We start from the raw sequence: 27,943 nt of genomic DNA on the forward strand, positions 1-27,943 counted from the left end.
CAAGGATAATATTGTATTGAAATATGCACTCACTACCTACCTTGTTAACTGCACTGTAGAATTCTGATCCGGCGTGGATGGACCATTTGGTCGATGTAATCCTTGTGTAGGCGCTGGTTTCTTAATAATTTTTCGACATTGCTTTGAGACTGTTCAATATATTTGCATTTTACAAAACACAAGATTATATGAATTCAAAAAATACAAATAAACTTGCTATATGAACATTCTTTTATGTAGATTAATGCGATATTAACCCAATACACGTAGCTACCGTTGCTTTCTTGGTGTCACGTTTTTACACACACACTCACCCCTGCTGGGGAGAAAAAGTATTAGTTTTTATGTTACTGCCTCTTCATTTACTTACTGGCGTTAGTTTTTATTGAGAAGAACGCTCAGTTCTGAACAGATTATATGATATGATATGATAGATTTCGAATGAATAGGAACAAAATTATAATGGAATGAAAATTTGATATTTTCCAAAAGCCTTTATTTCAAAAAAGGTTGCTTGGAAATGTATGTCGTCAAATTACATAGCCAGTCTCCAATAGATGTGAAGATCACAATGTCATTTGCAGCAATTTGATGTCTGAAACCGTTCTCCAGAATTGATAAAACTTGTTAAAATTTGAAAATCTGCTTAAAATTATGTAATTCTGAGGACTTATTGTAATTACACCTACCACAAAGTTTTTTTTTTAAAGAAAAAAACATAAATAAATCAAACATTGTTTCAGAAAGTTGTCACAAATACGCCGTTTTAAGCAGTATATCAAATTTTACCACTTTTTCATATCTCTAAATACTTTGAGATAACAAATTGCTGAAAACTACATTATAATCATCATGTATTATATTAGAAACCATGTAAGGAATTCGATGTGATATTTATCTGAAAACTTTTTCTTAATAAAGCCCTTTGAAAAAATCCACGATTTCAATTCCTTGTAATTTTGTTTCTGCTTGCTAGAAATGCGTCACATGATGATTTTAGTGTTCGATTAATATAATTTAGATGCTCATTACCCAGTTCGTGTAAGTTACATAATTACTGTAGTAGAACCCTCCAAAATTTTGTTGTTTTTCGAAGTTCTTGATACTGGAAGGTCCTTAGTTTGCAACACTGCACGACAAGGGTGGTATTATATTATTATGTTTTCCTTTTACATGTGGATTTGAAATATGTAAGTATCTGACGTAGTTTCATTACAATAAAAAAGACCTTTATGTTAAGACTTATATATATGTGTATATATATTACATCGTCACCAGGGTCGGATCCAGGATTCTCTGAGAGGGGTGCATCAATAACTACCAGTACATTTTAACTAATTTGAGTTTTTTAAATGCATTTAGGTATCTGTGATATGAATGAGGAATTCCTTTGGAAATGCTAAGTGTTTACTCTCGTGAATTATTTTCCTTCAACCTTCAGAAAATAGACTTAAACTATTGATTTTGCAAAGCTCACTGCTAACTTCCCACTTTAGGTAGCGTATATTTACAACGAAGGGGGGGGGGTGCACATGCACCTTTGCACCCTCCCTAAATCCGGCCCTGATCGTCACAATTTTAGACAAGATCATATTGAACTTTCTTCACAATAATATTGGAGGAGACTGGTTCACTTTTACATAAATAAAAATAATGCATATTCTCATTCAAGAAATCTTATTCATCTCTCTTGCTTTCAAATACTACATTCTAGAACATTACGTAGTAATTTATGACATATTCGCTCAAAATAACTCTAACTAACTAACTTTATGGCTTCTGGAACCCGGACGTTTAATGTCGCGTTCACAAAAGCTCTCTATTGACTTCTATTCATAGCCAACTACTTCCAGTTTCTACTTTGCATTCCTATTTCCGCGATATTGTTCTCCTTTCTTCACCTAGGTCTTCCTAATGTTCGTTTTCCGATTGAACTTCCAGTTAAAGTTTTGGGAGTGTTTCTAATTTCTTCCATTTTGGCTACACTACCTGCCCACCTAAGTCTTCTAGGTTTGATGACCAAAACAATGTTTTATAAACCGTTTAAATTATGCAGCTAATAGTTATGAAGTTTCCGACATTCCGGATTTCCATTTCTCCTTTGTCCGATTATTCGTCTCAGAATCTTGTCTCAAATATGTTCTGTCTACGTTCTTCCTTCAGTGTAAGTGGCCGTGTTTCGCAACCATACAAAATAACAAACGTGATTATTGTTTTATATATTTAACCCTAGGAACACCAAGGTATTTTTAAGCAGCGCCTCTGAGGCCCAAAACTTAAAGGTCATTATTTCTCACGAAAAATAATTTTATCTTGTCTGATATGAATCTGGGATGTCTAAGACATCATGTATTTTTATTCTCTATTATTGCTGTTTTTAAGTATAGTGTTGCCAACTGTATTTGCATATTTTTTTAAGTTATCATTTTTTATTTATATCAGTTAAGTATGACTTATTTATTTTGTGTAGATCAATACAGATCCATAGCAACTTAGTACAGTGTAATATTTGTGCAAAGGCGGCTTGAAATTGAATTTCGGTGGTGGTACAGTAAAGTGGGGTGGAATGGGGATGTCACCAGAGAAAAAAGGGTTGCCAACCCAACATAAAGTTACATTTTTTTTATATATTAGCACAATGTCAAGTTTTTGCACTTATGGAATACGCATGTAAAACGTATGTTAACAAGCAACCACTTGTCTCTCAGTTTTGCAAACTAACATTACTACAGTATTATGAATAAAGCAAGCTATTCACTGCAATAAACATACCACTGCTTTCATTTGTTCCACTTGCATTATTAAATAAAATGTTCAGATCAATGCCTTTTGCACCAATATCTGACAGGTTTATTTCCATTTCGCTATCTTCGAGCTCACTACCTTCTATATCAGAATCATTTAAACTGGAATATTTAACTCCTCTCTCAATTGAACTTTGGCGAAGAGCACAATTTGTCATTGTCCCAATGCTGCTGCAAATACCCACATGCAGTCACAGAATAAATTAAAAAAAAAAAAACTGACAATTTGCTATCAAATATGCGTCTTCAGTCAGTATTGCAAGCTGCTACTTGTGTATTCAACTATTAAATATATTGGATAACACAAGAGCTGCACCAGATTTGTTTATCCCATCACTATTGAAACTTGATTATCTCTGTCTTTCCATATACAGAGTGTTTCAAAACAACACCGATAATATTTGGGAGGTGATTCCTGACACCAAGATAAGACAAAAAGTATAGACCAATCTGGGTGCACAAATGCTTCCTTTCGGAGTTATATGCTGCCGAAAACACTATGAGACCTAACGTAGCCGGGTCAGGACTTCACTTAGGAACTAATATGTGCCCTATCCAAATATTCGTGTTTCAGAATCCTGCGGTACTTCAGCAACAATTTTTATAGAGGTAGCTGGGAGTACTTCGAACTAATGCCCGTAGCCAAACTCTCTCTATAAAAATTGTTGCGTGAGTACCTTGGGATTCTGAAACATGTATTTTTGGATAGCGCACATATTAGTTCCTACGTGAAGTTTTGGCCCGACTATGGTAGGTCCCATAGTATTAGAGCTATGGACCTTTAAAGTTCATTGTTTATATTTTTCGGCAGCCTACAACTCCGAAAGGAAGCATTTGTGCACTCACGTTGATCTATACTTTTTGTCTTATCTTGGTGTCAGGAATCACGTCCCAAACGTTGTCGGTGTTGTTTTGAAACACCCTGTATACTATATATTTATAATTGGTAGCGCTGCATCAGAATAATTACCCCTCATGTTGTAATACCAAAGTTGTTTCAAAGGAAAATAAAATAAATAGCTAAAACACTGAAATGTAACAGTTAGCGTACCACGGTGAATAGCCCCGAGTACAAGCAAGGGGGGGGGGGCTCTGAGGCCCACACCCCTTTTTTATTTATAAATATAAAAAATACTCTAAACTAAGCAAGTACGTTTTATGATGAATGGGGTCAAGCCTGACAATATATATATATATATATATATATATATATATATATATATATATATATATATATATATATATATATATTATCCAATTAGAAATGTTGTAAAATGAAACAAAAATAATTTGTTGGCCTCCCAGGATTTCTTGGTGTTCCTAGGGTTAAGCTTAAAATTATTCGACCGAATTCGCGGCAACAAGAGATTTGAACTGGATAATAACACGAATTCCGTGCTTTTAGTCGACATTTAATTTCTTCGTGAATACGGTTTTCATGTTAATATTGATAATAGATATTTGAATATATACACTCTATCGAAAACATTATTTGATATTTTGACTCCTCCATAATTTACAGTATTACGATTCCAACGAACTTTCATATATTTAGTTTTCTCTGCATTTACTTCTAAAACCATGTCCCTTCAAGCGTTTAATAAGACCTCTGCATTTATTTCTCTTGTTCTCTTATCATCCTCAATTATATTTCCATCATCAGCATACGACATTCGCTCAAGATAAATATATTAATTGGCCTAAAACTCATAATTCATTTGATTTAATTCCAAATGTGGGTTAGAGTAAAGAGTATCTTAAACAGCAATGAGTGAACAGTTTTTTAAAGAAGACTGTACAATCACTTAGTTTAAGATTGAGAAGAAAACAGGACAAAAATCAAGTGAATGATTATATTTTACGGCTATATATCATTTACTTGTTTTCAGAGTAGAATCTCCCAGCAATCCTTAATAATCTGCAAGAACTGAAGCAAAACTTCCGCGTGTAATTATACCTAGTCATGAGCATGATGCTATCTTCTACTGTCGGTCAACAACTCACGCAGATTACGTGTTAAATAATTGAGTAGCATCTAATATGGGGATAAATTTTGAGCACACTTTCCACCTAAGGTGATCATAACTTCTGCAGCCAAAAGTGTAATATTAAATAAAATAAAAAAGCTTAATTTGGATTTTCTTGCAGTAAAAGAACTACAAAATAAACGAGTAGTATAGTTTCACAGTGTAAAACTAAGACTTTCAAACTAAGTGAATTAAATACTCAAACTTGAAATATTATTTGTTGCAGTCTAATCTAAGTAAAACAAAAAGTATGTTTGTGTCTCTGTATGCGGCCTGGGGACCACACGAGTGGACCAAGAGTTACCAAATTTTTGTCATGGGTAGCTAGGTCCACACTGAGAAAAAATTCAGGTGGCGTATTTAGAAAAATAGGTTACATGCGTAATTCCTGTAGTTTTGGGACTTAACGTACAGCAGACGTATAACTGAAAGCGCGTGTTTTATAATACTTTCCGTATAAATGTTTCATATATACGTACTTTCCGCATGAAACAATATAGGCGGTCAGGATCTCACATACAAATGGACGTATATAACATATAGCTGACGAAGGTAGCATAAGTATATGCATGTGATATACGGAAAACTGTTAGATGTCAGACATCCTGCAACAACATGATGTAACATCTAAGTGCAGTGCCTAAGTAGCATACGGATAACGTATGCTCCGTATTTATTTCTGTAGTAAGCAGGAGGATACCATACATTTGTACAATATACCGCTGTCCAGAGAACGGATTTTTCTCAGCGCAGGCCTTAGACCAAGACGAAGCGTTTCCTTTATTTTTTTTTTCAAAATTAGAAGCAGGGGGGATCTACCGGGACATGTAAAAGTAGTAGACAATGACTGATATTAGTTTCGAATTCATAGCTTTCGCGGTCGCTGAGATCAATGGTAATACTTCCGCAGGCGCCGACTTCCAAATACAGTCCCCATCGGATGGGGGCCAGAGGCGTTTGTATTTTAATTTCGAAGCAGGGTGTCTCATTGGTCGTTTACCACGATATATAAAAGTAGTAGAAAATTACGTATATTTTTTTTTCTTTCGTTGTTCAGTTTGTTTACGTAGATATTTTATCTGACCCATGCGAAGAATAGGTGTCTCAGCAAGTAGAATAATAAGATCAAAGAGAGAACCTATTCCTCGGAGGCTGAATCCATATCAAGAAGGCATTACTACCTATTCCTTACGTTTTGTGTTCTTTGACGATAAAGGTTGAAACCAAAAATAGGTTTCAAGCACTTCCGGTTTAAATATAGGTCTAAGAAAGAACATGAAACTATTCTTGGAACATTGAATCTGTTGCACAACGCTCATCTTGGTAATATTTATCATTTTTATTCTGTGAAAATATCTATTGAAACCGGAAGTAATAGTAACTTCGAACCACTTTAGATTTCGTTAGGGTGTTGTTTATAGTCATAATATGTTTTTTGAGACGATGCATCATTTACAAGAAAAAAACATCATCTGCTGTTTGTTCACGATTTTGTTCTATGGCAATAAACGTTAAATCGGAAAATTGCTAATTTTAACCACTTCCGATCTGAATAAGTCATGAAGTAGATGGAATACATTATTGGAAGCAGAATCGATTAAAAAGCTGCATTTTGATAGCTTTTACCGTTTTTAGTCTATTGAAAAGAGTAATGAAACAGAAAGTAAGAATTTGAACCACTTCCAGTTTTGGTAGAGTGTTCTGGATAGTCGTAATATGTTGCTTGAGACGATGAATCGTTTCCAAGAAAACGCTTCGTGTTATCTGTTACAGTTTTTGTTTTATAGGAACAAACCTTGAAACCGGAAATGGCTAATTTAACCACTTCCAGTTTCATGGAGGGTTAATGAAGATAGGTGAAACCTATTCTCGAGACGCTGAATCGATTACAGAAAACTACATCTTGATAGAATGTACTGTTTTTTTTTTCAATAAGAAAATCAGTATTGAGACCGGAAGTAAAATGAAATTTGAACCGTTTCCAGTTTCGGTAGAGTAGTTTAGGTAGTCATGGTATGTTGTCTTGAGATGGTAAATCGTTTATAAGAAAGAACTTCTTGCTATTTGTCACCGTTTTCGTTCTATGGAATAAACGTTGAAACCGGAAAGGACTATTTTGAAGCATTTCCTGTTTGAATAGAGAGTTAACAGAGGCATCTATTCTTGGGATGCTGAATCTATCGTAAGAAACCAGATCTCGATTTCTCTTGTCGTTTTTACACTGATACCTTTCCAGGGACAGACGGACAAAACCGTTCTATCAGACTTCCGACACCTGTGCATAGTATAGTCTGGAAGTCGAAGCGCAAAACAGAACATCGTTTATTGTGTATGTGGAAACATAATAAGTCAGGTATATGGTTGGTTGTAGTTTAGCGTCTCTATGCAGCACCGAGACTGTTCGAGACGTCACCATATAGATTAAGATGGAGTGGTTACCACCTTAATGCGTTCAAATTTCAATGTTAAACCACCGGGAATCGAACCAGCAATCCCGAAATAAAGCAGGTGTTACATATACAGAGCTATAATCATACTACAATAAAACTAAATTTATTGTTTGTAGTAGAGGGAGACCTAGGCGCATATGGGAGGACAATATTAAGATATATCTCGCAGAAAGATTAATACAAAGTAGAAACTGGACCCACTTGGATAATTCCATCACTATTCTGGAACTTACTATAAGAATAACTAAAACTTTTCTGACCAGAGTATATACACTTGTTTATTGAAACTAAAACTCATTGTTACGGTTTCGACAACTTAACGTTAATTCTTTTAGTTAGTGTCTCATGAAGATACCTTCAAGAAAAGCGAAAGTGTTGAAGGTATTATCGAATCAGATGGATACTTATAAATACAGGTGGATTGACAAATGAATAAGATAAACACAGATGGACGGTAATTAAGTCCAGGCAGGTGGCCGATTGAACAGGTGCTAGCCCGAAAAAGGACGACAAAGGTGGCTTCTCAAATATAAAAAGGAACAAACCTTTCTGTTTTGAGTATATATTTCAATGTTCTGAAGATAAATCTTTAATTTGTATCTGATGAACATAACGTTAAATTGTTGAGACCGTAATACTGCATTTTGGTTATAATAAATAAGTGTATACGTTCTGGTCAGAAAAGTGTTAGCTATTCCAGTTTGCTAAGAACAGAAGTCTATAGATAGCTTTAGCGAACGCTGCATTGAACCTCCGGGATTTATAGGAAATAAAGTTAGTTAGTTAATTAATAACAAAAAATGTGCCAAAATGTTGTCATTAGCTCATTAATTATTGAAAACGATTTGCTTATGTTGATTATTCCAAATGTACTTGATTAAGTCTTCGTTACATTTAATAAATCAGGATTACTAGCTATAACAATTACACTTCTTAAGGTTGAAACAAGTGACCACAAAACACACTTCATGCTACTGCTAGCTAACCCGTTTCTCTCATCTGTCCACTATGAAGAGATAACACTTAAAACTCTATATTTGTTTATTTTTGTCCTTCCAGTACTTTAAACTAGAAAGTTGTCTACTGATCAAACTAAAATAATCATTCTGCTAAAGTAAATTATAAAATTCGTAATATAAAAATCGGAACAAAATGTTTTATTCTTCTTGTTAATCTTCTTTGTTAAAAAACGGGATGGTACTTTGTGATCTCATAACGGGAACAATCCCAAGTAAACGGGACGTACGGTCACTCTACTTTGACCGCAAAAGTACCTTTATACTAGGGATGGCTATTTCCGAAAAAAAAAATAGTTTTCCGGTCTCTGGAAATCACGTTTTACTTTTCCCGCTTTTCCGAAAAATTTCCCGTTTCCGCTTTCCTGAAAAAATCTCAATCTTCCTTTCTTCGGAAAGTTTCCATATTCCGTTTTCTGGTAAAATTTTTTATCTTAAATTTGCTAGAAAATTTTCCGATTTCCATCTTCCGGTTTCCGAGAAAAATCCCTTTCCTGTTTTTCCAGAAAATGTAGCCATTCCTACTTTATACAGTAGTTTGTGTAATTGCAAGAAATAATCTTAGTGCAAAACTTAATAGAATAACTAAACTAAGGTAAACATATTTCTTGATTTTGACGTACAAATAATAATTCTTATTTGACGTGTTTGGAATAATTTTAGGGTAGTAAAACAAGATTCTAATTAGGGGTCTTCATGTTACTATTATTTACGCATGTTATATTGTGTGGTGTTCTTAAAAAAATAAAGCAAATAAACCCATAAACTAGAATGGTATACCTGAATGGAGGGGTGTATATCTACTTTTGAGCCACCCTATATATATATAGCAAGGATTCGCACGTTCTAGTGTATGCTATTTCTACGAACACACGTCAAAACTGTAAATACGTGCTGTTATTTGGCAACACAGTTACAAGCAGAAAATACTAGAATGGAACAGGAAGATACGAAGCCGATCCGGAGGTAACCGAAGATGGACGAATCTTCCAGAGGACACACATAAAAAGGAGCCCAAGAGGACCAAGGTATCAGTTCTTTACTGATCAATTAACTTACAGCACCTTCTCCTTTGGACGAGGGAGTTCCTAATCAAACCCTATTTCTCCTGGCCGCCCTGGGTAAATGAGATAACCTAACTACAGTCTACCTCTCGAGGCTGCCTTGAACTAAGAAGGTTCTTTATAAGCCATCTCCCAAGGTTGCAACGGACAGAGAAGACTATTTTAACAAACACACCTTGGAGGCTATGAGCAAAAGGATTACTGTACAAACGTAACTGAACCTTAAATATTCGAAGCCTGTATTCTGTTCCAAGGATATAACTGAACTTGGAAACGCTTTTATTAAATGTACAAAGAAACTTTGTAAATCTATATGTATAAAATTGAAAATCACTATGTATTTGACTCTAAATCTCCTGAACCGCCCGACCGATCTCGATCAAATTTGTAACATGGATGAGGTTGGAGGATGGGAGGAGAAGGAGGAAAAATATATATTAAAATCAATTTATATTAGACTGAAAGTAACTATTTTTGTAACTTAATAACTTGTGAACTATCCAACCGATCTCAATCAAAGTTTCAAGATATGTAAGGTTTGGATCTGGAAACATTTTTGTAATTTAACTTTAACGGTAGATCCTAGGGAAGGGGACGTATAAATAAAAACTAATAAAACCTAATAACTTTTGAACCACCCAATTAATCTCGATCAAATTTTCAACATATATGAGGGTTGGGCCTTGGGTGTTTTTTATCGTTTCATTTTGACGAGCCAACCTACATGGAGGGCAGGGGGAGATATATATGTCAAAAAATTAAAATGACTGTCTTTTTGACTTCATCACTCTTGAACCACCCGACCGATCTCAATCAAATTTTCAACATACATAAGTTTAGCCGCAGAAATTACTTTAGGCTATTCACTTTTACGATGTAACGTAGGAGAGAAGGGGGGAATATATATATTTTAAAATGATCAAAATGGCCGATATTAGTGTTGAATCCATAGTTTTCGGGGTCGATGAGAGAAACAGTGACACTTCTCATGCTGTTTCAAACCAAGTTCAGCCCTGATAGTTGGGGAGGGAGATGGTACAACGTAGGGAAGGGGGATAAACATTTAAAAATGATCTAAAATGACTAATATTAATGTCGAGTCCATAGTTTTAGGAGTAGCTGAGATTAACAGTGATAATACTAATGCTGTGTATCACAGCACGGAGAAGGGAGAGGGGAGCTATATATAATAATGATTGGAAATGACCAATATTAGTGTCTAATCCATAGTTTTCGAGATCATTCAGATGAACAGTGACATTTCCGATCCGGTTTAAATCTGAAGTCAGCCCCGCCACTTGGGGAGGGGGAGATAGAGATATATAAAAATGATCGAAAATGACCACTATCAGTGTCGAATGTGTTTTCTGGGTCGCTTAGTTGAACAGTGATACATTCGATTCCGTTTAAATTTAAATTCAACCTCATAATATAGGGGAGGGGGAGGAAGAAGTATTTAAAAATGATCGAAAATGTCCGATATTAGTGCTGAATCCACATTTTTTGGGGTCGCTGAAATGAACAGTGACATTTCCGATGCCATGCCCGCAACATGGGGAGTTGGGAATAAATACATATACAGGGTGTTAATGCACTATATCGACAAACTCAAAAAGGCTATTCCTCACGTCAAAATAAGAGAAAATACTCATATGAACCTGTGACGAAAAGTGCATATTTTATGAGCTAGGGCTGTCCAAAATCGCGAATGACAGACCTATTTATTCAACAGGACCTATTTCGAAATCCAGAAATTGTGGATGGCGGTCCTTATCAGTGTAAAAGAATCCACGCATACACAATCCAAAAGTGTATATTTCGTCAATTTTCAATAAGTGTACAGGGTACTCCCTACAGGGTGTAATTCTCACATATACTCTCAATAGAGTTGTCAGATATACCCTGATTTCAAGGAGGGTCCAAAGTTGGCAAGATGCAAGCCTTAATGGCAGTGGACATCCAATGCTTTGGAGGCAAATTGGAAGCGTTAGAAATCGGCAGCTCCATGTTTTTTTTTGTGTGTGTGTTTGTGTATGTGTGTGTGTATTCAGAGTAATATGTGATGGGATGTATTTCATCACGTACATTTCGCGTTTTTTCACTTATAAGCGTGAAAGAAAACATCGCAGCATGCGTTTTCCCGAGTACACGAGACCGTGCTGCTGACGATGCTTAACACTTCCGGCATCGCGCCAAAGTATTCCGGATTGACTCCTATCAAGACTTATCGTTTGCCTACTTTGGATCAATCATAAAGTCAGAGTATATCTCAAAATTCGGTTGATGGCATGTCTGGGAATTTCATCGTGCAGGGAATACTCTGTACATCCATTGAACATTAACGAAATGTGCATTTTTGGACTTCGTTTGCATGACTTCCCTTACGCTGGTAAGGACCACCATCCACAGTTTCCCGAATTCGAAACAGGGCCTCTTCAAATTTGGATTTTTCTGATGCCAAATTCAGCCCCGCATCTTGGGGCCGGGGGAAATGGAATTACATAAAACTGATCAAAAATAACCCATATTAGTGACGAATCCATAGTTTCCGGTGTCGCTGTGATGACCGGTGAGACTACCGATGGCGTATATACATAAATGATCAAAAATGGCCAATATTAATGTGTGATCCGTAGTTTTTAGGGTCGCTGAGATGAAGAGTGATACTTCCGATCCCGTTTAAAACCAAATTCAGTCCCGCAACTTGGCAGAGGAGGAGATAATAAAATGATCGAAAATGACTAACATTAGTGTTGAATTCATGGTTTTCGGGGTCACCGAGATGATCAACGATCTTTCCAATGTCGTTTAAATCAATGCCATTAAAAATGAAAACAGCATACTTTACGGGTACTAAACATGAGATACGAAGTTGTGCATTTAAATATTCACTTCAACCCAGCGAAGCGGGTAATATATGCTAGTTGTTAATAGAAACTTATTTTTATAATAAATTGATGAAGGGCGTATCCTAACCATACCCACAATTATGTTCACTTGATGCTATAATTAGTATAATTCGAATACATTATCATCATCATTTATACACAGGGTGTCTTAAAACTCCCTTGACATAGGGTAACTCTGTTATTATCAGAGTTACAACAAAATGTAAGAGGGAATAACATCTCCAAATATGATATTTTCAATCTAAAGTTAAGGATTTTTTTATTATTTTTATTTTTTTTAATCGGATGAACCGTTTGGGATTTACACTCTTTATGCGCCCAATGTTAAATGAAAATGCAACGTTGCCATTTACCTGAACCCACAAGATAAGTGAATGAAGTTACTGTTTGAAATAGAACTGCTCATCGACATATTAGTATAAAAGACAGTAAATCCATGTATGTTTTGGGTCCAAGTAAATGGCAAAGTTACATTTTCATTTAATATTGCGCGCATAACGGGTGTACAGCCCAAACGGCTCGTCCGATTAAAAAAAAAATCCCTCACTTTAGATTGAAAACATGTTTGGAGACGGTTTCCCCTCTTACACTTCTTTGTAACTTTGATAATAACAGTTACCCTCTGTCAGGCGACATTTGAGACACCCTGTATGTGAATGATAATAACGTTTTCGAATTATACTAATAATAGCATCAAGTGAACTTAATTGTGGGTATGGTTAGGATACGTGCCTTTGGAATACGACATCTAGGGTCAATTTCTTATGGGAACTCATGTGATTTGGATTCAATGTTAAGCTGTAGACACACGTCTTACATAGCTACGGTGCTGAACGGATCTCTAAATTTTGAATCAACCAATCAATAATATAGCAAATGATTGAATACCGTTTGTATGAATAAAATAGTAATTCATGAAGAATTCATTACAGTTGATTATCATTGAAATATCAATATTGTAAATCATATGTTGTGAAGTTAATCTTCAACCAAAAGAAACCATTCCTTGAATTGATTTGTTTCCTTCTGAAATTCATCTTACTCGTCAAGGGTAAAGCAGACACGCTTAACTTACCTTAATGCAAAACACGTGTTGATACTTTGACATCGTTTGGACCTCGAATCTCCACCATGATTTGTATTTTCGAAATCGTTCCTTTTCCACAGGACCAAGTAGCTATTATTCTTCGGTCAAAGACCAAATTGAAATTCACCAGTGGCCAGTAAATGATTTAGAATCAAAGCATGAGTAAGTCTTCAGCTTTCCGTACCTAGTTCAGTTCTGTCATACCAATTGTTAGAAATTCAGTTCCAAGTGAAACTTTCACTCGGCATTTATATAAAAGAAATGTCGTTTCAACTACATATTTGTCATATGTTTCTATAGTACTTTCTAGTTCTTTTTTTTTTAATCAACATTAAATGACGTTTTGTACAGTTTATCTTTTCGAAGTCTTGTTAGCTTGTAATACATTAGAGAAAATATTTCTGCGTATTCGTTTGTGATATTTCCTCAAAGACTTGTTTGCCTAATGACAAACATTGTTTTAATATAAATATTAAAATGTAGATTTTTCTTCTAAAGTTTTAATCACCAATATCACGACATTTTATGTTCATGATTCGCAAGTTCATCGCACTTGATAGAAACCGCATGACATGAACACAGAACAATAGTTAACCAAATAGTTCAACAAATTAGTAGGAATTGTATTTACATAAACTGGTTCCAACTGCCACATGAACTTTCAGATTTATTAAACATTTACTTATTATATCCTCTACTTTGAGGCTAGGAATGCCTAACAGTATTTACATTTATCCTTTGTTTCCACAAATCTGGCATTTCTAACTTTTTTTTATTCTACATTTAATATGCATTTGTAGTGCGTATTCCCACAGAACATTATTATTTTAGAATATGGAAGTGTTAAAATTACGATGGTGTAAGTCACATTTCTTTTTGTTTTCACTCATTCTACTCTACTGATTGACGAAACAACAAACTTGTTTCCTTTATCACTAGAACCTCCACACGGGCATCTATTGGTATTTGAATGAAGCTCCTACTTACTTCACGTTTTCTGATAACATACTGACTTATCTAATCTGGTTTGTGGGCTCAAGTCTTCTTTTTGTAACCAGGGATGATTCCATACCGGGACCAAGTACCTGTGGAGAATTTATACATCGTATGAAAGAATTTGCCATGAGAAGTACGAAACCGTTTTCAAATTACGGGCAAACTCACAACCAGATCCTATATGGGGCCAGTTTGTTGCCGTTTGTGACCCTATGTATGGTATGTTTCACAGAAGTAAAAATTAATGTTAGGATGTATCACGCGTAAGCACCTGACCCCTCATGTTCCTGTTTGGCTCATTGCTAGAATGTGACTCGGGCAAGGGTTTGATAATACCAATTTGCACCCAAACATAACCATTTCGTCAGTGTTGCCAAGGAATTGTAAATACAACGTGGCTGATGGTTTCTGTACCACTGGATGTATAACCATGAAACGTGGTATAAACATCATTCATCCCTAGAGAAAATATACTTCACATTGTATACATCACAATGTATACATCACAAGTGTATACATCACAATGTTAAAAATGGTGTAAATCCCATTGAACGAATATATGACAAAATTGACAGAAATAGCATTGGACAATGGAAAGCATAATGTAAGTGTCCCCGTCTCCCAAGCACCCCAGTGTGGCAATGTTGTCAAGCAATGCGAACATTCAAGATTTTCGCATGAAGTCTACAGCATTGGCTGATATAATTAGACTGTGACCTACACTAGGTTTGTAGTATGTTAGTGAACCCACAAGCACCCATGTTGTCAGTTATGCCCGTGATTTGAAAACCGTTTCATACTTGTCATGGCAAGAGCTTTCAGACGATATATAAGTTTTCCCCAGGTACTTGGTCCCGGTATAGAATCATCCCTAGTAAGTGACTTCCACCACTGTAACTTTAACCTGTCTGTGTTATATTTTACCAGCGAAGTCTCTTATTCTCTAACAATTTAATTCTAGAACGAGAACAAAGCTACAAATCTAGCAGTAAAATACACACTCAATTCCAAATTTGAGGTTACGTTTTTGTTTCCAATACTGATTCTTATAGAACAAAACTTCTTAAAGAGACATGATGTTCAGAGTACAAGATAATCAAATCCATTCACCCAAGTAGTGAGAGTAACGGACATAAAATTTGTAAATAGAAAACTTTATATATATATATATATATATATATATATATATATATATATATATATATATATATATATATATATATATATATATATATAAATATATATTTACATTTTATGTTTACCTTTCTTTTCTTTCTTTTTAGAATATCTGTTATCAATCTTTTAAACTCTAAAAGGAGCTTCAGATAGAGATCTTAAAGATTTAGTATGCTCAAAATGGCCAAACGTGAACTTCACTCCCTCATACTCTGAAAGCGCTACATATAGTGAAACCATCTTTACATTGCAAGAGCTAGTTACATCCCCCTCTCCACAGTATGTCCACAAAGTCTGGTACATAGGAATTCTAATAATATGTTTTTGTTTATCCAGGTTGAACAATGGCTCTGTCTAAAGGAGAACGAGTCGAGTTGGTACTCTTAAGTGGACGAGAAGGATGGTTGTATCGCAAAATTGCGGAAGATTTTAACCTTCAACACCCTCATCGTCAGCCTTTTTTTCACTGCCGTCAGGGAACTAATCACCAAATTTAAGGAAACAGGCAGTGTGTTAGACGAACCCCGTTCCAGATTACCAAAGACTTAAGATTGAACGAAAGAGGCTGTCTTGGCTAAGTTTTATGCTATCAACAAAGAAATTTCTCCGTCGAACATCACGGAGTTCGGGTGAGGGACTTCCAGACTCGTTTCAGCAGGATGGCGCTCCTTCCCATTTTGTTGCAGCTGTTAGAGATGGGTTGAATGAATATTTTCCTCACTTGATTGGGAGATGAGGTCATGCGGAGTAGTTGAATTATTTGCCAGACCTTTCTCCCTTTGATTTATTTTTCTGGAGTGTGCTGAAAGACAAAGTTTATTCGATCAATATCAGAAATTTAAACCATCTGACAGAATGCACTATCAGTGAGTGTTCTGAAATCGACGGCAATTCAGATCTATTTCATCGGGTTCACCTTAATATTGCAAAGCACATCAAATTATGCATTGAACAGCACGGAAATCATGTTGAAAATATTATTCATTAACAAAAAATTGACTAAAATGTGCTTTTTCCCATGTACTCAGACTTTATGGACATCCTGTATTTGCAAGCAGAACCCAGTAGTTTGGAAGTCCAAAACGTCTCATAATACGAAACGAAATTCACAAGATATCTTACTGAATGTTGTCTAAACGCTGCTTTCTTTGGTATTGTAATACAATACAAGCAAACCAAAGAAAGTAGTAAGTAGGCATATTACTATGTCGTTAGAACTAACATTTTTTATCTATAGTTCTGCTTAGTGCTGGAAACAAAAAAAAATACATTTGTTGTTGAAAGTTTCTCAGGGTGTATTCTGTATATATCCTAACAAAAAAGAGAGGCGTTTTTGTGTGTCAGTTTGCACATCATGATAGAGCGATCGCGATGAGCCGTGAAGCTTGGTCTACTGATTTCACCACCCAATAGAGCATGAATGCGTACTCCAGTCATCAACCCCCATCCATGAAATTTTGCGAGTGTCGTCCCTCACGGTATATGGAAAATGTCTTCTGAGGGTACAGTGTTGTCTGACTGCCGCTAGATTTCCTTTTATTAATGTTTTATGTTTCTGCTATTACTATTGTTACCATTTTATTTGAATAATTGTTACAGTTTGTGTTACACGTTTTAAATTATATTGAAACGTTGTTGTTTTGTCGTTCGTTCACCTCGTTCCCCGTGTCTTCAAAATTGGTGAACTTATCCTGTTTTACGTTTTCTCAAGCATGCGTTCGGAGGGCTCCACGAATCATACCGAATTATTTCCGATGTACCACATATGAGGCAAAGCAATTTTATGGTTAGAGTTCCTTTACGTTTCCAGTAGGATCTAACTATTGTTTGGAGTAGTTGCTTAAATATTCCCCACTGATCGAACTACTCGATATCACATTGAATTAGCAACACTGGCATTGGGATGTTAGCTTCTTCTGGCAGGTTGCCTCAATAAATTGACCCGCGGAAGGCGATTGAACAAGCGCGATTCCGGTGGACTTAATGAATAATTTCAAATCATTGTTTAGCAGATTTGTACCTTGTACAGGCATTGTCAAAAGTCTGAGGGCACTATTTTTTTTTTTTTACAATTTTTCATTAAAACTCATTATGTCTATACAAAACTATTTATTGAACTTGCTTTGTAAAACAAACAACGCTGTTTATATAAGCATACGAAAATGCATGACTCTGTTTGTATTGAGACAGTTTATTGGGGAACGCTCATTTGCAGTCAATAAACAGGTAACCAACGAACAGACAACTAATGTTACGAATTTTCTGGTGATGCTTCGTTTCAACCACATCTAGCGGCGTTCGTACGAACCTCTTTCAGTAGTTGCTGTTTACTTCCAAGGGTGGTTTGTGGTGCTATTCAATCATGTCGTATATGGATAACATTGAGGGCAAATCTCTTGCATGCGATTGTGCTGTTGTCATTCGCGTGAGTCAGTTGGATATTGTGAAGAACGTGCAAGTTTCATAAAATACAGAAGACAAACTGATAACTAAGTGATGAATCACGAGCCCAAGAGATTATTGTGATAGAAAATAGTATTATCTGTAAAAAATCGCTCAATGGTTGAAGATATCAGTCAGAGAAGTGTTTCGGACTGTTGAAAGACAGTGACAAACTGACATAAATATTACACGGAATTAAACTTTACGTCCAGAAATATCAACTTCACATAAGGACTAATTCATTAGAATTGCAGGCAAACAGAATGGACGTTTAAACGTTCCGGAAGTAGAACATTGCTGCGGAACAGTGGTTTTCAATCGGTATCACATAAGACGTTGCTCCGAAGCCTGTAGTGTTATCATTTTCGAGGTACGGATAAAGAAATCACTACTTCGAGCAGAAAACATTGTTAAAATATACTTCTTGGCAAAAAATTAAGAATGAACTGGTGAACAATGGAATAGAATAATGCTATGCAAATCGGCAGAGAGGAATGCTATGCCTGGAATTATTTTAATCCATGACAATGAGTGCCTTCTCACGGCTGTTGGTACTGTTCAGAGAACTCAAATGTCATTAGCAACTATTCAATCATCCCTATTAGAGCCCTGACCTTGCTCCCAGCGACTTATTGCCTTTTCTTCACCTAAAAAAAGAAAAGAAAGTGGCTTGTATCGAAGCGTTTCAACAATCATGGAGTGTGCAAAACATCTGTTCTGGACTCACTGCACTGTTAGTCGGCAGATTTTTACACAGAGGGTATACGAGAACTTCTTCCACGCTACCAGAAATATCTGGACTTTCATTGGGATTACAGAGAAAAATAACCAAGGTACCTCAATCAATCTTAATAACTAAGGTTGTATACCAATCAGATAAAATTTATTGTCCTATAATTAATTTTGAGCTCCTTTTTGACATGCGCCTCGTGTATATATACGAGCGTGTATGAGAAAGTTTTCTGTGAAGCCCACAGGAGTCGACGAACAGAGGAAGCAGAGCACTGAACATTCCAAAAACTACCATTTGGAAGATATTACGGAAACAATTGAAGTAGAGACGTTACTGCTTGTAATTGCTACAAGTCCTGCCATCTGATGACAGTCAGACACTGAATTTTTGGCATAATAGCAATAACTTAGGGAACAACTTGATTATCGACTAGATATTGGCAGAATTGCTAGGGAGGCACATATAGGGCACTTGCAATATCTCATTAAAACATATTCAGTTTTTCAGTACGTTACAAAATTTTGTTAACTCTAGAAAGTGATTCCTCACATCAAAATAAGAGAAAAAGTTCATATGCGCCTATGGAGAAAAGTGTATAGTTTTCCAGCTAGGGCTGTCCAAAATCGGAGAAAAGCCAAATTTCCAGAGGCTCTAGTTCGAATTCCAGAAGCTGTGGATAGTGGTCCTTATCAGCGAAAAGGAAGTCAAGCACACACAATCCAAAAGTGTGTAATTAATCCATTTTCAATAGGTGTACAGGGCATTCCCCACAGGGTGTAAGTCTCAGAAATGCTCCCAATAGAGTTTTCAGATATACCCTGATTTCAAGGAGGGTCCAAAGTTGGCAGGAGTTAAGCCTTGACAACAGTGGAAATTCAATGCTTCGGAGGGAAGTCGGAAGTGTTGTGAACCGCCAGCTCCATGTTTTTTGGTGTTCAGAATAACGTGTGATGCAATGTAATTCGTCACGTCACATTTTACGTTTTTTGGAGTTATAAGCGTGAAAGAAAACATCGCAACATGCGTTTCCCGAGTACCAGAGATCGTTTTGCTGACGACCCTTAACACTTCGGACATCTCGCCAAAGAATTCCGTGTTCATTGCTGTCAAGGCTTATTGTTTGCCTAGTTAGTACCAATCATCAAAACAAAACATATCTCAAAATTTGGTTGATGGCATGTCTGGGAATATCACCCTGCAAGGAATACCTTGTACACCATTGAACATTAATGAAATATGATTTTTGGATTGCGCATGCGTGACTTCCTTTATGCTGGTAAGGACCACCATCCACAGTTTCTCGAATTCGAACTAGGGCCTCTGAAAATTTGGCATTTTTGCTATTTTGGACAGCCCTAGCTCTGAAACTATGCACTTTTCCCCACACGTCGATATCTGCTTTTTGTTTTATTTTGATGTAAGGATTCACCTTTTACTGTTTGTTGGTATAGTTCATTAACACCCTATATATATATATATATATATATATATATATATATATATATATATATATATATATATATATATATATATGTTACCGTCAGAACCCGAAATTAGGTAAAACTAGAATTTCCTAGTTAAAACTAGTTTTCTCAAAGCCGTTTCGAAAGAACTAGTATTAACTAGTCAATACTAGAATTTACTATGTTAGTTAGGTAATTCTGGAATTAACGAAAAAGGCTATATAATGTGAATCATATACAGTTTTTACTAGTTAAAACTAGTTCTGACCAAAATGGGTCAGTTAACAGTGTTTCTGCAAGTTCGGACTTGCTCCTACTGGGAAAGTATTGTTTTGTTTTCTCTAAGTCTGTTCGGAGCCTTTGTAAAGTGTGCAGGTGCGTCTCTCTTGTCGTGGCTACGCGTGTGTTAGTGTTTCGGGAAGTGTGAGGTGATTATTCATTGTAATGAGTCAGTCCGATAAAGAAACAATTTTGAAGGAAAGATTCTTCAAAGAAATTATTCGTTTGGAAAATGAAAAAGACAGTCACTATAATGCAATGACCAAGGACGTTTACAGTAAACTTTTAACTGAAGTTGAAGAGGCAAAATCTGCTGCAAAGAAAACACCTTTACAGTACAGACGTTTGAAACGGTTTAATGTTTTGGAAATTGGTGAAACAAAAAAACTGGTGTCGAATAGTGAGCCTGTGAAGTACTACTTACCTGCCGAGGAGATCTTTGATGTTATTGAAGCATCACATGTTGCTGTGGGACACGGAGGTCGAGATAGAATGAAAGCTGAAACTTCTAGGAAATATGCCAACGTTACGACTCAAATGATAAATATTTTTCTGTCAATGTGTGAAACATGTCAACGGAAGAAAAGTATGAAAAAGAAGGGCTTTGTTTCTAAGCCAATACTTCACACAGAAATGAACAGCCGATGTCAAGTGGACCTGATAGACATGCAAGCACACCCTGATCGTAAGTTCAAGTTTATCATGGTATACCAGGATCATCTGACGAAGTTTGTCTTACTGCGAGCGCTGCAAACCAAAAGAGCTGAAGAAGTAGCCTACCAACTGACAGACATATTTTTGACATTTGGTGCCCCCTGCATTTTACATTCTGATAATGGCAGAGAGTTTGTTAATTCTGTCATCAAGGAACTAACGACACTCTGGCCTGAGTTAAAGTTAGTCAACGGAAAGCCCAGGCACAGCCAAAGCCAAGGGTCAGTAGAACGGGCAAATCAAGATATAGAAAATATGCTTGCCTCGTGGATGCATGATAATAAAACAACAAACTGGTCAAATGGTCTCCGCTTTGTTCAGTTTATGAAAAATCGAGCTTATCATTCCGGAATAAAACAGTCTCCATACCGTGCGATGTTCGGCATTGAGCCAAGAGTAGGACTTACGACTTCAGCACTGTCATCAGATGTTCTCCAAAACATAAACGATGAGGACGACCTCGTGAGTATTATTGAGGACATGAATGAGCGCCTTAGTGAACATGAAACATTTGATGAAGGAGAAAATGAGGCTGGTCCTAGTGCGGTTGATATCACATCATCCAGGAAAGAAGCACGTGAAAATTTGTCAAAGCAGGCCAAGAAAATGAAACGTATCTCTGATGCCACCCATCCACCTGTTGAAGTGGGAGATAATGTCATAATACCAATCCCGGATGTGGACAGAGCAAAGGCGGATTTTCGGAATGTCATTGGAGTTGTTCTAGAAAAAAATGAAGATCTGCACAAGATTGGAACCAAGGATGGAAAGCTGGATAAATTATATTGCAGGTAAGTTTTCTGTCTTTTATGTGCTCCTTATTGATAGAATTTGTATTAACGTCCTAAACAAGCTAAGGAGCTTTTAACGACGGGACCTACAGGTTAAAGTATGATCCGAACCATTGCTCGGGTTTGTATCCGAGGCGGAGGGCTCCCAGCGGGATTTAGAGCCCGCGACCACGCCCGCAGAAGGCCTTAAGCATTTTCATTTAAGGCCTTTAAGCATCTCTGGTACGAGATAGCATATGGGAAGGAAGTTGGTTAAGGCCTAGTTTTATAGGCACTATCACATTCTTTGATTGGTATGAGAGGGATAAAAGCTGGAAATCCTCAGTCAGGATGGTGGGCCGCTGGACGCGAACTTGCGACCTTCCGAATGCGAAGCCAGCACTTTACCAACTGATCTATGGCCGCTCGGTAATTAAGAGCTATATTGTATATGTTAACGCTGTTGACTAAGCTCCCCACCACTTTCTTTTCTTTCTTTTTCTTAAGATTGTGGGAAGTTGTAGGTCACTATCACAATTTTGGATAGCAAGCAAGATAGAAATTAATAAGTCTGTGATCTGAAAGGATTATTCCTGTAAACAACTTATTTTTTTGTTTAGATTTTTGAGTAGTCAGCGTGTGACATCATTATTCACAGCTATTCAAATTTCTATACAGAAAGTAAATTGTTTACAGCGCTGATCCTTTTAGATCATAGAATTACTTAAATTCTGTCTTGCTTGCTTTCCAAAATGGTGATAGTGACCTACAACTTCTCACAATCTTCAAAAAACGGAAAAATTAATGGGGAGGAGTTTGGTCAAGTGTTTTATACGTATCTGTAATATTATTATTAACCGAAATAATGATGGATTCTTCACATCATTTTATGTCAAAATAATTTTCTGTTATAATGTCCATTATGTTTTTCCGGAACCGATTTAATAATGTGTAATCCATCTGTTGTTGTCTGCTGTGTACTCACCAGTAGATTGATAACATGTCACGAACTTGATCCCGGTAAAAGACTGTTGTTTAGCTTGTGAAACCGGTACTCGTGAAATGTGCTTTAGTGCATAGGCGTTTTTGTAGGAAATACGCAGATTAACTACCGGTGTTTCTCTGAAATACTAATTATGACGATGTGGAAATTGTGCGTTAAAATACATTATTATTTTGTTTTGAAAAGTCATTATTATTTTTTAATATAAGTGATTCAGGATTCCCACACCATGTGATTAAACAAAATGTGTCTGTTGTAGGTCTGAATTCGACATTTGCCACGAGCAGTTCCTGACACCAGTCGAAGTACCAGATACTGAAATTTCGTTGAGAACTGCAGCCAGGGAAGCAGCATTAACCCCACAAGGGTTCACACGTTGTGTGTGCAAGAAAGCATGTATTTCGAAAAGATGCTTGTGCAAGAAAAAAGGTTTTCTCTGCAACTCAAAATGCCATGATAGTTTACCTTGTGGTAACAAATAGAAACATTTCAGATGTTTTAGCAATAAAAACGTTTTTCTTTGTATTTCATAATAAATATACAATATTACGTCAGTAGATTTGCTTTGGCACCACCGAATTGAATAAGTAGTAGTGCAATAGTAGTGTGTATTTTACCTTGTGCTAACATACAAAAGCATTTCAGATATTTCTGCAAAACGGAAGTCTTTTCTGTGTATTTCTTAATAAATAAGTGTTTCTATAGAATTGTATTTGAACGACAAGGATTCACATGTTATGCATGCAAGAGGGCTTATATTTCGCAAGGTACTGCAAAAACAAAGGATTTCTATGATATTGTGAGTGCCATAATACTTTTTAGAAATATATAGAAACATTTATGATGTTTGTGCAAAAGAAAAGTTATTTCTAAGTGTCTTAAAATAAATACATTTCTTCAGGTTTCACTAGTAATATTGTATTTTAATGAAAATAAATAGTAAACTACGCATTCTTAATAAGCGTTGTCAATTTTACAATTCACTAGTTAATACTGAGTTAATACGAAAGGCTGACGAAACTAGTTTTAACTAGGGTATTCTGGTTTCAACAGATTTCGGGTTTTGACGGTAACACATTTCAGTTAATACTAGTTTTGACTAGTAATAACACGTTTTAACTAGAAGGAAAAATAGTAAAAACTAGAACTACCTAACTAACATCGTAAATTCTAGTATTGACTAGTTAATACTAGTTCTTTCGAAGCGGCTTTGAGAAAACTAGTTTTAACTAGGAAATTCTAGTTTTACCTAATTTCGGGTTCTGACGGTAACATATATATATATATATATATATATATATATATATATATATATATATATATATATATATATATATATATATACTTATAAATTGGTCGAGCCGTCAACTTTGGTGTGAGAGGTCACTAATTCAATCGTATGAGTTTGTAGTGAACAACATTGTGTAGGTAGGTTTTCTAAGTGTTCTCCAGTTTCTTCCAATATCTTCATTGCATATTCTTTTTATAACAATTTATTTTCATTAATTACCACTTTAAGTTAGCCTCAAGGTCATTAACGTGACACTGAAATATTTATTTTCTCTTCTTTCTTCTGTTTTTATTTGTTTTGTTTATTTATTTATTGTCATTTGTTTCCAGCTACACGGAGTAAAGCCAACAAATTGTATGACGATTTTGTTATTATTTTTTTGAATATTTATATTTAAAAAAAATGCTATTTTGAAAAGCTTCAGGGCATTAATTAGCATTGAAAATAGTAATAATGAATGAAGGATACTGTTGACGTTGAAATATTTTCTTAAATAAACCGGTAGATCACACTCGAAAAGTGCTATATGTAGCTTTAGTGATACTCAAAGAGAGCTTGAAGGCAATATATGTCCAATAAAGACAGTCAAATTATCGCGCTTAGCGTTTCATGAGAAGAGAAGTATAAGTGTGTGGAGGAATGATGAAACGTGTTATAGCAATCAGACACAGATAACTGTCAGTCATGAGTGGATGAAGTTTTACTATTCTAATTAGCTCGTAAAAGGACGTTATTAACAGCGAGAATGACTTGCTAAACCAAGCTAGTGCACCAGCAGTCTACCAGTTGCGCCAAGGGATATTTTTCCACCAATTTCATCAACGAATGATACGTTGCAGCTTTGGAGAAAAGTGCCACATCCCGAAGAGTTGACTATCTTCATCTGACCAGCAACAATGACAAATTCATAAATTTCCTTTACAATTTTCATGAAGGCTTAGATAGGATGATAAATTATTTACTCTCTGAATATCAACTGCAAACTGCTTAACACATATACGTATAATGTACAACATAATTTTGAATCTATCTTAGATGACGATTTCTTAAGCATACGTTCGACTGTAAATTACTACTAGCCACAAACATTAAAGCTCATAAACACTTTATCAGCAAAATACAATTGGGTTTATTTTTTTTTTCTATGAAAAGTCACTATCTTCTCTCGACCCTACGTTGAACCACAAGTATCAGAGGAGGGACGGTGGCTCAGTAGTAGAGCGTTTACCTATGGAGTGTGAGGTCCCTGGTTTGATCCCGGCCAAGTAATTTGTGGTGGACAACATCGTGTCCGTGGGTTTTCTAGAGGTATTCTCCACACTTTTTCATTCCACCAATTCTTCCATTATCATTCACTTGCCTTAATCATCGTCTCCCTTAGCATAAAAAGAACATAAACGTGGGACGTTAAACTGAAGGAATCTGCTTTAAAATTCAAATATAAAGGTAAAACAATCTGTTTTAAAATGGAAGTACTCACTAGGAACACAAAATTATTAATTCATTTCTTGTTTCGTTTTATTTTGGAAAGTTAATAATTTGCATAGTTTATCTTGAAACTTCTGACTTTGTCAACAGACGTAACAGAAAGGAAGTGTTCGTAATATCAACACGTTCTGTAAGCGCAGCTGATACTGCAATTTAACAAAGTATATAACTGATACTTTTTTTGGTGTATGTAGATTTTTATGTTCTAGTGTATACAATATGAATAAAATGCAGTCGGGTGCAATGGACGCTTTGTTTCCTGTTGCTAAGCTTGTAAAGAAGGTTTTAAGAAGAAAAGAAAAAATGGAGACGGTAACGTTAAGCTGAGCTGAGAAAGTTGTTTTTTCTCTGTTCTAGGCAACAGATGGAGCTGAGAACGTTTGTGTAGCGAAGCGGGAGAAAGTGAGAATAAAAGAGCGTGTAGGAGAACCGTGGGGAAGGATTTCTAGAGAAACGATCCGCTTGGAGAGAGACCAAACTGGACGGTAAAGGCTTAACGCTAAGCATGTCATTTTTATCCCTAAAACCTTTCCTCGGACATTGCACACCTGCGAGGCTCAAAAACAACCCTAGCGACGCCAGCTTCAAAAGACGCATGTACAACCTGTCGTTCTTGTCCATGTGTAGAATAAAATGAATATACAGGGTATATCAAGGTGATGAGACCGTGGAATCTATAAGGTTGGTGGAAGGGAAATTTTGGCTGGTGCTCTGCTTCTGAGAACTTGCTATTTTACAAACTTTAATGCAATACATAAACATTGGCTCGTTGATTGGATTGGACTTTAGTTTCCATTTCATCACCAAGAATATATGAGACGTTCTAGAGCTTAATGTGGGATCTGAACAATATAACTTCTCAATTATACCTGGGAGCTACCTCGTGGTAAATGGTTAGCGTATGTGTTTTTGATGTGGAAAACTCGTCTTCGATTCCCGTCGGGAGCTCATGTGATTTAGATTCCACGTTAATCTGTAGTTCCACGTCTTATATAGCCTCACTGTTATAAAGGACGTCAATGCGAATATCAAATTAAAAGTTCAAAACCGAAATCAATTGAACCTGGGGCTCTGGTGATAAAGGCGCGTAGGGTAACCATGTTGCCACGAGGGAGCTCACAAGATACAAATAAACTCTGGTATAGACAGCAAAGAGGATCACGTACCGTTATTTATTAAGATGTTACCGTGTTCATTCAATTAACAGACTCGACCGAAATAATTGCAGGAATTTGAAAGTAGATTTACAGGCTTTTGGCATGGCTATGCCTATAATTAAGCAATGGCTATGCTGTCCCGTTGCGTATGAGGAATGACGTCCCTCGACGATGGCGCTATCCGAGGAAAGGGAAGGAAGAAAGGATTGGGGAAGGAATGAAGAGGCTTGGACCTGTAGTCTAGGTACCATCCCGGCATGTGCCTGGTGTAAATTAAGAAAATCTAGGTAAACTTCTCTGAGAATGGCTTGCCTGAAAAAGCTAATGACTACGAGAGCGCTAGCGAGATAATTGCCATTAAACAGTTGCATATACTGTTATCATTGACAACCAACGTTTCTTTGCCACTTTGCAGGTTGCATCGATGCTATAGAATATAAATTTTAGACGAGATATTAATAACAAAAGTTTACCATGAAAATGTTAACGAATTGATTTCATTAAACAAACCCTGACAGAGATAATAGCTTTAGTTGTCTATTGCAAAAAAGACATTTTAGAAACTTGCTTTCTCTCAGGAGTTACAGTGTGGAATAACGAACAAACGAATGGACTAACATTGCAATGTTATAAGGTCCATTTGAGTGATCCTAATAAAAGGAAATCGGAGGTTCGTTTTAACGTCCCATGATTATGTCCTTTAGGCTAATAGAGGCGGGTGATTAAGGCAAGTAAATAATGATGGAAGAATTTGTGAAAGGAGAATGTAGGAGAAAACTGGAGTACTCGAGAAAATCCAGGACATGATGTTCCCCACTACAAAATTACAAGGCACATCCAGAAATTAAGTTTCCCACGTGTCCCATAGCTAGGAAACGGTATGTTGCGCGAAGCGACTACGTGTAGGAGAGAGAGTAAGGTCCTAGCATGGCACATTCACTAGCGGAACTTCCCTAGTGCTCTCAGTAGCGTCGTGGCAGTGATTGAAGATGGATGTTCATTTTCCAGCTCCTGCCGCGTGTGAAGTGTGAGCAGTGATACGAGAAGGTTTTGGATACACAGGGCATAGCACCA

The 27,943-nt window shown here is 36.2% G+C and overlaps 2 protein-coding genes across 4 annotated transcripts in view; one reads left to right on the forward strand and one right to left on the reverse strand.

The window, feature by feature from the left end:
• The window catches only part of LOC145674331 (cell adhesion molecule Dscam1-like), a 1,494,831-nt gene that overhangs the window by 865,326 nt on the left and 601,562 nt on the right, over nt 1-27,943 (reverse strand). The window lies entirely within an intron of this gene.
• On the forward strand, nt 20,454-24,213 carry LOC145674332 (KRAB domain-containing protein 2-like). Its single transcript, XM_081744260.1, has 2 exons — nt 20,454-21,951; nt 23,193-24,213. The coding sequence occupies exons 1-2, from the start codon at nt 20,612-20,614 to the stop codon at nt 23,413-23,415; spliced, it is 1,563 nt and encodes a 520-aa protein (XP_081600386.1). The 5' UTR covers nt 20,454-20,611; the 3' UTR covers nt 23,416-24,213.

This window comes from Thermobia domestica, chromosome 17 (assembly GCF_964235325.1).
Source record: "Thermobia domestica chromosome 17, izTheDome1.hap1.1, whole genome shotgun sequence".
Lineage (NCBI taxonomy): Eukaryota > Metazoa > Arthropoda > Insecta > Zygentoma > Lepismatidae > Thermobia > Thermobia domestica.